At 46.0% G+C, this 11,373-nt stretch overlaps 1 protein-coding gene across 1 annotated transcript; it reads left to right on the top strand.

The window, feature by feature from the left end:
• Window positions 1-897: 897 nt before the first annotated feature.
• Window positions 898-1,805, top strand: LOC309964860 (lysine-specific demethylase 4D-like; the record flags this gene model as incomplete). The annotated part of the gene is given in 3 exon segments (XM_082844059.1): window positions 898-1,212; window positions 1,216-1,633; window positions 1,636-1,805. Coding segments are annotated over 3 exon segments (903 nt in total).
• Between the last annotated feature and the right edge of the window lie 9,568 nt (window positions 1,806-11,373).

The following is an 11,373-nucleotide window of genomic DNA, read 5'->3' as shown; positions in this document are numbered from 1 at the left end:
GTCTTTCTCTGTCTTACTTTACTGGACATAATACCCTCCAAGACCATCCATATTGTTGCAAATGACAAAATTTCATTCTTTTTATGGCTGAGTAGTATTCTATTGTATCTGTGTACCACATCTTCTATATCCATTCAGCCATCGCTGGACATGTTGGTTGTTTCCATATCTTATCCATTGTGAATGTGGGAGGGCAGATAGCTCCTTGATATTCTGTTTTTATTTCCTTTAGCTATATACCCAGAAGTGAGACTGCAGCATCATATGGTGGTTCTATTTACATTTTTTGAGGAACCTCCATACTGTTTTCCATAGTATGCACCATAGCTGCACCAGTTTACATGCCTACCAAAAGAGTGTACTTTTTGCCCTTAAATTCAAACTTTGAAAATAAGATTGCTATACAATTTTCTTTTACTTGATGTTAACTCAGTTTGTTCTGTCATCCACTTATTTTCAATATTTTGTACTTTCTTTAGGCTTGGCTTGGAAATTTCCATGAAGAGACTTTCTGCTACAGTGAGGTGAGAAGCCACCCATGCACTCAAGCTTGGGAATCTGGAGAGGTCTCAGGCACTTATACCCCCAACAGAGGAAACTCACAGAGCTGCAGGCTGAGGCAGGACTTGGCTCAGAGAGCCGTCTCCTCTGGGAAATACTGGATTTCCTTTGGCTCCAAAATGCTGACAAGAGTGGAGTCCTTCTGGTGGATTGACAAGCCTGGAGAAGATACCACCTCGTTTGTTTAAAAGTTCAAGTCTGAGTTCCTGCCTCTCAGCTCTATCAAAACTGCTTTAAAAATAAAAGAAGTATAGGGAAGAGGTTACTCCCCAGCATTCTCAGGTATCCAAAGCATACCTAAGAAGCTGGCAGTCCGTTGCTTATTCTGTTGCCGCCATGCAGTCTAAGCACTTTGGGAGCCAGAACCCAAGTTGTAAGATTACGATCGTCCACCCAACCATGGAAGAATTTGAAGATTTCAGCAAATATATTGTTTACATGGAGTGGCAAGGTGCACACCGAGCTGGCCTAGCCAAGGTAATTCCACCGAAAGGATGGAAAGCCAGACAGATGTACGATGATACCGATGACATCTTAATAGCCGCTCCCCTCCAGCAGGTGACCACTGGGCAGGCAGGTGTGTTTACTCAGCACCACAAAAGGAAGAAAGCCATGACTGTGAGCGAGTATCGCCGCTTAACAAACAGTGAATGACACCAGACTCCATTCAACTCTGGTTTTGAGGATCTGGAGCGAAAATATTGGAAAACACGCCCCTATGATTCACCAGTATACGGTGCAGACGTCAGTGGCTCCTTATTCGATGAAAACACGAAGCAGTGGAACCTTGGACACCTGGGAACCATTCAGGACCTGCTGGAACAGGAGTGCAGAGTGGTCATTGAAGGTGTCAACATCCCCTACCTGTACTTCAGCATGTGGAAGACTGCCTTCGCCAGGCACACGGAGGACATGGACCGTTACAGCATCGACTACCTGCACTTCGGGGAGCCCAAGACTTGGTACGCGGTGCCCCCGGAGCACGGCCGGCGCCTGGAACGCCTGGCCAGGGAGCTTTTCCCGGGCAGCTCGCGGGGCTGTGAGGCCTTCCTGCGACACAGGGTGGCTCTCTTCTCCCCACGGTCCTCAAGGACAACGGCATCCCCTTCGGTCGGGTCACTCAGGAGGCTGGAGAGTTCATAGTGACGTTTCCCTATGGCTACCACTCTGGCTTCAACTGCGTGGAAGCCATCAATTTTGCCACCCAGCGCTGGATCGATTATGGCAAAGTGGCCTGGGAATAGGGCTCTGCATGACCTTTGGAAAGATCTTCGTCAGAATACGGGAGATTTCAGGTGAGCACCCTTAGGATATTAAAAATGGGTGGTTTGGTGGGGACTCTAAAAGGGACCTATAATTACCAGCTGCGAAAGGAGTTGGATGTTAGAATAGTAACATTAAGACAAGAGCCCTGTAAGGTACTGAAATTGTGTGTGTGTGTGTGTGTGTGTGTGTGTGTGTGTGCGCGTGTCTTCTGTTTCCTGAAGCAGTATGGAATGGTGACTTTGTTTTCTTGGAGCAGCAAGGAAATAGGAAGGTGGGGAGGCTTTATCTTCCTTTCCAGCCAGGCTTGGAGATGGAACAGTAAGATGAGTGTGGGCATGAAGAGGTGAGGAAGATGGGCCGTGTCCCTGGCATGCACTGTAGAGAAGAAAGGAGACTTGGGGAGGTCTGCATTGTTACCAGACTGTGAGGCCCCCCTTCCCTGGCCCCTCTCCAGAGCTGCAGAAGCTTTCCTTCCTCATCATGGCAGAGAGGGTGACCCCCAGGGGAAGCTGACTCTGTCCATTATGAAGTTTTGTCCTTGGTATGGGAAATTCCGGAAAGCCTATTACTCTGGATAGTAATAACAATTCTCTATTCAGTTCTCCTTCCCTATCACCTCCCCTGCAGCCTCTTATTTTTCTTTTAATGGTGAGGTAAATAAATGTGATGCTGTTGATGTGGTTTTGTGTTGTCCCTCCAGCCACAAACTCAGTCCATCCATGGACCCACTCTGTATGCGTATGTGCAAAGTTGAATCTGAAGCGTGATGTCCTTCGTAAAGCAAACTTTTCCGTAGTCACTGCTTTGAGCTTTCCAGCAGTTACTTAGAGGGGAGAACTGGACTTAGAGTCAGCAGAAATGGCATTCAGACCTGCGCTTTGCTACTGTCTAGTTGTGGGAGCTTCAGCCAGAAAATCATTGATTTTCTCTGAGCCAGAATTACAGTGCGAGAATTTTGTGAAGATACTGGGGATGTAAATGTGACAGGCGTGTAAGAGGTGCTCAGTTAATTTGATGTGCATCCGTACACTCTCCTGGCGTCTAGGGCCAGCCCAATGCCTAGGACATCTGCTCGTATTCTTTCTCTGATGCTCAGTTCTACTGTTGTTTTCCTCACCACGCCCCCAGGCTTACACGTTACTTTTCTTTTAATTAATAGACTTAATTTTTGCAGAGTACTTAGCAACAAAGTTAAGTGGAAAATACAGAGGATTCCAACATACTCGTTCCCAGGCTCCTCCACCAGCATCCACACCAGAAAGGAACATTTGTTACAGTCGAAGAACCTGCACTGACACCTCATTATCACCCAGAGTCCTTAGTTTAATTTATTCACTCTTGGTGTGGTACAGTCTATGGATTTGACCAGTGTATAATGACATGTATCTACACTTATAATACCATACAGAATAAATTCATTGCCTAAAAATCCTCTGTGCTCTGCCTAATCATCCCCCCTCCCCCCGCCGACAACCACTGATCACTTTACTGCTTCCATAGTTTTGTCTTTTCCAGATGACTTCTTTCACGTAATAATATGCCTTTAAGTTTCCTCCACGTTTAGTGGTTTTATAGCTCATTTCCTTGTATTGGTGAATAATATTCCATTCTATGATGTATGACCCTTTATTGATCCACTCACGTGCTGAAGGACATCTTGGTTGCTTCCAATTTTTTCTGCAATTATGAATACAACTACTATAAACATTTGTGTGCAGGTTTTGGTGCGGCTGTAAGTTTTCAGCTCATCTGAGTAAATACCAAAGAGTGTGACTGCTGGATTGTATGGTGAGACTATATTTAGTTTTGTAAGAAACTGCCAATTTTTTTTTTTTTTTTTTTGCGGTACGTGGGCCTGTCACTGCTGTGGCCTCTCCCGTTGTGGAGCACAGGCTCCGGACGCGCAGGCTCAGCGGCCATGGCTCACGGGCCCAGCCACTCCGCGGCATGTGGGATCTTCCTGGACTGGGGCTTGAACCTGTGTCCCCTGCATCGGCAGGCGGACTCTCAACCAGTGCGCCACCAGGGAAGCCCTGCTAATTATTTTTACCGGTAGAAAACTGATGGGTTTTTTTTGGTTTTTTTTTCCTCATCATCTACTGCATCTACTGCATGTTTGCACAAAAGGTCACACATACCCATTCACAAATTCCACTCCTTGTCGTATTTGTCCTTGTTGCAGTGTTACAAAGGCAAGGTAAAGATTTCACAATCAGTCAAGAGCCAGAGGACCCAGCCTTTATTCAGACTCCTACACCAACTTGTTTAGTAGTCTTTCAACAAATCAGGTTTCGATGGCTCTCCACTTGCCAGTTTAGGCAAAATGAGCTCTTAGCCACATTGCACCTCTGTTAGATTTGCACATAACAGGTTCAGATCAGTGCAAACATAATTTGTGCTAAATAAATATTACCTATTATCATTATTACTTAGAAGCCCAAAGTTGTAAGATGGACATTAGAACCTGTACTTAAACATAACTCGTAGAGGTTGGAGTTCGGGTCTTGGGACTCCTCTAAGATTTGTATAAAGGGTCAGTTATGGATCTGTCTGACTACCTGGCCACAGTGAATTATTCGTAGAGATTAACCATTACACCAGTTCAGTTTCCGTGTGTATAAGGATTCCTTTCCAGATATTTGGAAATAACTTTACCATGATATTTATGTCGTTAGACTGTTACCGTATATGGGTCTTGAAGTTGCTTTTTCTCCCAATGTTTGTGTCACCTTTCATCACTTTAAATAGGAAAGCACAAACAGTTGGTAGGAATTGGCTACCGAGATAAGTGGAATGGTCACTGATCTGAGTTGAAGAGATCCTGGTGAGGAGCAGCCCTTGCCCATCCTGCTCTGCTCACCAGCCGCTCAAACTGAAATGCCTCCCAAGCTCCTTGTCATTGACCTGCAGCGATTACAGGGTAATAGTGAGACCCTTCTCAAGGTTCCTCAGCAAGTGGTGGGTGTTAGGGGGATAAGCAATTTCAGGGAGGACAGAGGAAGGGCAGAACTGAGCCCTGTTGGGCATGGGTAACATGTTGGAGGTGCCACTCAATGAAAATGCAACATTTGTGTGGCCGGGTTTCTGGATATTTCTAGGATCCTGGCATCCAGTATCCTCGTGCCCTAAATGTTCAGGCCCCTCTACCTAAAAAAGAGATACGTCCAGTCCTGTAGACCTCAGAGAGCATCTTTTCTTTGTCCCATCTCTCAGAGAGCCTTTTCTCAAAAGCTTCACATGGTGTCTATAGATTTCAGTGCTCGTTCACTCACTCTCTTATTAATTAATTCATTCATTCAGCACATGTTTGCTAAGCACTTACCGTGTACCAGGCACTGTTTGTGAAATTGGGGGCACAACAGTGAAAAAGGCAAAGTTTCAGTTCTCCTGGAGCTTATATTCTCATTATAAAGAGAGACATAACAAGTCAAGCAGCCACAAGGCCTAGGAGAAAAAATAAAGCAGAGTAAGGGGTTAGAGAGTGACAGGACTGCTGTGTTGGAGAGGGTGGCCTCTTGGGAGTGTGGTCTTCGAATGCGTGCTGTGGACAAGGGAGTGAGAGCATCACTCTAGGCAGAGGGACAACACATGCAAATACCTGCGGTGGGGGCACCCTTAAGGGGCTCACAGATTAGCAAAGTGGCTGGAGAGCAGGAGAGAGGCAGCGGGAGGTGTGGCGGGAGCTGTGGCATAAAATGTCATAACTCAGTGAATGCAAACTCCTCCCACTGTGTGATTGGGGCCATTGGTGTTTTAGGTGACCTGGGGATGGAGAAATTTGGGGGCCACAGAGTCTTTGAAAGCACAGATAATTCACAGCCATCCCTGGAAATGGCTCTATCGTTCCTACCAGATGCAAATCCTGAGAGCAGAATGTCTGTATGTTCTCGTTTCCTGCTGTACCAGCTGACATGTCACGTTTCTGACTTGTATTGCATTAGGTGGGACTTTAACAGAGCCAGCAGATCACTGACATTCACTAAGTTGACAACAGCCATCTCAGCTATGTATGAGCAGCAGCAAATCAATGCAGTCAGTATTTTGGAATTGTGCTGAGGCCCATATTCACATAATGTGGAGGGCAGTGAAGGCATCTCCTCAGGAGACTTCAGGAGAAATCCTCTGGAGAAACAGCTACCAGGTGAGATATCAGGTGTGAGAGTTGAACGGGCTATAGATTTAGAATTTGAGGCTATGCATGGGAAATCCTGGTGCCAGAGACGGATAATTTTTAGGAAAGAGCTAGGATTAAGAATTTGCAAAGAAAGAGCTCAGGATCCATTCCCTGGAGATGTCAAGGGTCTATTGCATAAGTTTCATTTTCCTGAGAAACTCCTTAGTAACCAGGTGACCTAACCTCAGCTCTCTTGTGGTATATCACCTTGACTGTACTTACACATGACCCTCTAGGACCCTGAGTACTTTATTACTCTGTGGTGTAGCTCATGGATTGAAGCAGATTAAAACAGTTGATAATTATCTTTCTTGGCTTTCTCTGTTTAGTGAGGACTCAATGAATATTGTCGATTGAGTGAATGACTTGAAACCACCAATAGAAATGAAAAAAAGAGCTAGTATCATAAGAAACACCTAAAATAAATAAATAATTCCTATTACAGCATAATTGCTTTCATGTTAATTGTCTTTTAAAATAAGATACCCAGTTCTAAGCTGGGGTTTGAAATAACTTACAGAGCCAGAGAATAAACTCTGTTTCTGTTATTCCAATATGAGACCTTCATTCATTGACTCCACAAATATTAAGCACCCTCACCATGCCAGGCTAGTCCTACGTGCTAAGGAAACATAGTATGACGTTTATGATCTGCTTGGAGACAGACAGGCAGTTAGGCAGTTTCACCACGCCACAGCTTCTTCCCAGCTACAGTAACCATAGCCAGGCTCTCCCCCAAACTGCTGGTTTTAGAGCCTCTGAAGAAAGGTATCTTTTACTGGGAACAGTCAGCCTCAAGTTCAGGGCCAAAGCCTCTTGGGGCTCTCAGAGAGCTGTTTCAGTCTGTTGTCGGGCTCATGGCAGCTCTCTTGTTCACTTTTCTCAATCGTACCTGACAAATGGGCACAGGTCACCTTTTGGGAGAATGATGGCTGCTCCGGGCATTCCTTTCTTACCAGGTGTGCAGGGGGATGGGACTGGCTTTGAATGCTCCCACTGGCTGCTTCACTCTAGGAAGTGAGTGTGGCTTGCTGTCAAATCCCTCCCTTCCTCCACTCATGACATTGATATTCCTTGGCTCCTTTAGGGAGCCTGGTCATTTCAATTCCATTTCCTGTGTTCCATTCCGTTTTCCCACGATCTCCCCCCTTGCTATGGACCGAATGTGTCCTCCTAAAATTCATATGTTGACACCTTAATCTCCAGTTAGGGATTTGCAGGTGGGGCCATTGGGAAGTAATTAGATCATGAGGGTGGAGCCCTCATGAATGAGATTAATGCCCTTCGAAAAAGAGAGATGATTATCCTCTTCAGCATGTGAGGATGCAGCAAGAAGGTGGCTGTCTGTAAACCAGGAAGAGAACCCCCACCAGGAACCTGACCATGCTGGCACCCTAGTCTTGGACTTCCTGCCTTCAGAACTGTGAAAAGAAAATGGTGCTCAATCCCCCCACTGTATGGTATCTTGTGATAGCAGCCCAAATGGATAAAGACACCCCCGTAACTGCTTGTCTACAGTTCACACTGGCTACTCTAGGAGAAAGGTAAAAACAAGTAGGCTAGAGACAGGAAACGTGGCTACCATATTATGAGGGTCTACAATGTGCCAAGAACCCTGACTGCCAATTTGTATACATCGTGCACTTTTCTATCCAGAAGCTCAGTCTGTAGAGTCGGGCAGATGGAGATTGGAAGCCCAGCTCTGCCTTTTGCTAGGGTTACTGGCAAGTGACTCAGTACTCCGAGGCCCCTGCTCCTGGGAGAGCCAGCGGGGCCCAGCACACACCCTGTGTCCAAACACAAGGGCTGCGCTCATAAAACTGTTTGACCTCGGCGGGCTGCTTCTGGACATGATAATAACAGAACTCACAACAATAGGATGGTTGTGAAGCTCAACTGACTTAATATGTAAGAGACTTAGAGTAGTAACTAGCTTGAGGAAAAACAAGCTATTATTTCACATCTAGTTGAAGATTTTTTTTTAAAAGTGTGATTTCAGCACAGTGTTCGACGAGAAGCACACAAGAAAGTCTAGCTATTATCGAAGTTATTATTATTACTTATTTTGTATTACTTTAATAATATTATTCATTACTATTATTATTTTTAGACATAGAGGTGACAGACGTGGGGTTGTCCCTGGTAAAGTACTTGAAAGGAGAATGACAAAGGAAAAGACTATTGCTTCTTCCTTTTTATTAACTTTTTATTTTTATTTATTTATTTATTTATTTATTTTTTTGCGTTACACGGGCCTCTAACTGTTGTGGCCTCTCCCGTTGCAGAGCACAGGCTCCGGACGCGCAGGCTCAGCGGCCATGGCTCACGGGCCCAGCCGCTCCGCGGCATGTGGGATCTTCCCGGACCGGGGCACGAACCCGTGTCCCCTGCATCGGCAGGCGGACTCCCAACCACTGCGCCACCAGGGAAGCCCTCCTAACTTTTTATTTTATATTGGAGTATAGGTGGTCAACAATGTTGTGTTAGTTTCAGGTGCACGGCAAAGTGATTCAGTTATACATATACATGTATCCTTTTTCAAATTTTTTCCCATTTAGGTTGCTAGGTAATATTGAACAGTTCCTTGTGCTATGCAGTAGGTCCTTGTTGGTTATCCATTTTAAATATAGCAGTGTGTACACGTTAATCCCAAACTCCCTAACTATCCCTTCCCACCTTCCCCCCCAGTAACCCTAAGTTTGTTCTCTAAGTCTGTGAGTCTGTTTCTGTTTTGTAAATATGTTCATGTGTATCATTTTTTTAGATTCTACATATAAGCGATATCATACAATACTTGTCTTTGTCTGACTTACTTCACTCAGTATGACAATCTCTAGGTCCATCCATGTTGCTGCAAATGGCATTATTTCATTCTTTTTAATGGCTGAGTAATATTCCATTCTATATATGTACCACATCTTCTTTATCCATTCCCCTGTGGTTGGACATTTAGGTTGCTTCCATGTCTTGGCTATTGTAAACAGTGTTGCAGTGAATACTGGGGTGCATGTATCCTTTCAGACCATGTTTTTCTCCAGATATATGCCCAGTACTGTGATTGTGGTATCATATGGTTGCTCTATTTACAGGTTTTGTTTGTTTGTTTGTTTTGCGGTAGGTGGGCCTCTCACTGTTGTGGCCTCTCCCGTTGCGGAGCGCAGGCTCAGCAGTCATTGCTCACGGGCCGAGCTACTCTGTGGCATGTGGGATCCTCCCGGACTGGGGCACGAACCCGTGTCCCCTGCATCGGCAGGCAGACTGTCAACCACTGCGCCACCAGGGAAGCCCCCTGTTTATAGTTTTTTAAGGAATGTCCATACTGCTCTCCACAGTGGCTATACCAATTTACTTTCCCACCAACGGTGTAGGAGAGTTCCCTTTTCTCCACACCCTCTCTAGCATTTATTAAGTGTGGATTTTTTGATGATAGCCTTTCTGACTGGTGTGATGTGATATCTCACTGTAGTTTTGATTTTCATTTCTCTAATAATTAGCGATGTTGAACATCTTTTCCTGTGCCTCTTGGCAAAGGCTGTAGCTTCTTATCACTCAAAGCGTGGCCAGGATCCACAGCACGGACATCACCTTTGACTTTGGTGAAGTTCAGGAGTTCAGACTTCGGCCGCAGACCTACGACTCAGAGTCTGCATGTTAAACTAGATCCCAGGTGAGTCAGGGGCATGTTCAAGGTGGAGAGGCACCGCTCCAGTGTGCTGGACCTCAACCTACTGGAATCCCCTTTGAAACACACTGATGTCTAGACCCTCCCCCCATCCTCTCACCACCCCAAAATTCCAGCTCCATTGGCTGCAGTACAAATGTTAGAACTGCTGTGCAGTCATGCTTGACACCCACCCATCTAACTTTTGGTCCATGGGCAGTTAGGCTGCAGGGTGGATGGGAGTTTAGTTTCTTCAGCAAGTGCCAGTGAGAGGGTTTGTTTGTTTTTTTCTCGAAATGCCCAGTGGAAGGATGGAGGGACACGGAGAGAACACATTCTTCTCTCCCGCCCCCGCCGTTCCCCGTCTTCATTCCAACTATGGACAGGTGACAAGGCTCTGTGCAGGCTTATTGGCCAATGTTTCTGTTTCTCTGGTTGCTGTTCACAGTGTCCAGCTCTGCTGGCTGGCAGTCTATCTGTCAGTCCCGTGTACCTGGGGCTTGGCTTTTCGGCGGTGGGAGTTTGTATTTCCTTGAAATGGGGTTCATCTCCTTCCTTCATCCACTCCTGCCCACTGCTCACAACACCCAGAGCCTGCTGACCTTTCCTGTGAGACCCTTGACCCCTGGTAGAAAATTCCCATTGCCACCCGGTTCAGGCCGGTTATCTAAGTGACTGTTGCTGTAAGGAGGGCGGCTCATGCCCCATCATAAGGCCAAGGGCTCTCCTGGGGGCCAGTCTACTATTGTTTTGTGGGAATGAGGGTCATGGGGTTGTCATTTACTGAATTTTCCAGAGAAGCTAACAACTTGGGATTATATGAGAAAAAAATGTAAATGTTGACAGCTAGTTAAAAAAAAAACTTCCAAGTCCTGATAGCCAAATAAAACATTTCCGGAGCTCCGACTTGCCCCCTGTTCTAAAGAGCCCATTTGGATTGCAAAGATTCCACAAGCCATGGAGGCTAATCCAAATGATCTCGCTGGACCTTTGGAGCTGCTAGAAAAGGGGAGACACCCGGAATCCCCTAAGCCACGTGGCCAAAGGTTTTTAATCCAGTGACTTGTTAGTTTGGTAGCCCCTCTGCTGAAGGCACGTCTTCCTTAGGCCTAAGCATGGCTGTTTCTGACACTCACATCTAAGACCTCTGTATGTCCTCCTAGGGTGACAGGGGACCTCTCTGCCTGACCTGAGGCCAGATATGGTAGGAGTTGTGCAGGGCAGTTGTATTTCCCTAGGACAGCAGAATGGAACGAAAGAAAGAATGGGTTACACTCTCCAATCTTCTCCCTCCCCTCTTTTCTGCCCTCCCTGAATGACAGACAGCCGCAGCATTTGACAGAGCCCCTTGTTTAACGCTGCCACGTCTCTGCTAGTGACCGAATGTTTCTCCCTCAGTATTGTCTTTATACAAGATGATGTGACCTGTGTTTGTTGCTAATATTAGATCTGTAACAGATGCCCTCATTTTTGGGCCCTCGGTCCATGTGGAGCAGATTAATAATGCAAAGACAAAGGCCTCAAATACTCAGTGACTTTAAGAGCAGAACTTGCTGCAAGGGACAGGGGCCTTACAGTGTGTTTGGCAAGGTGAGGGGATAGGCCTGTGAGAGAACAGGAATTGAGACCACAGTCTAAATGCCATTGGAATTATAGGCAGAGCTCTTGGGGTAAACGGGCGGGGAGCATAAAGCATCAAGAAGAGGCATCC

This window comes from Leucopleurus acutus (assembly GCF_964270905.1).
Source record: "Leucopleurus acutus genome assembly, chromosome: 8".
Classification (NCBI taxonomy): Eukaryota; Metazoa; Chordata; class Mammalia; order Artiodactyla; family Delphinidae; genus Leucopleurus; species Leucopleurus acutus.
Note: the sequence above shows the minus strand (reverse complement) of the source record. Positions and strands in the feature narration are given on the sequence as shown.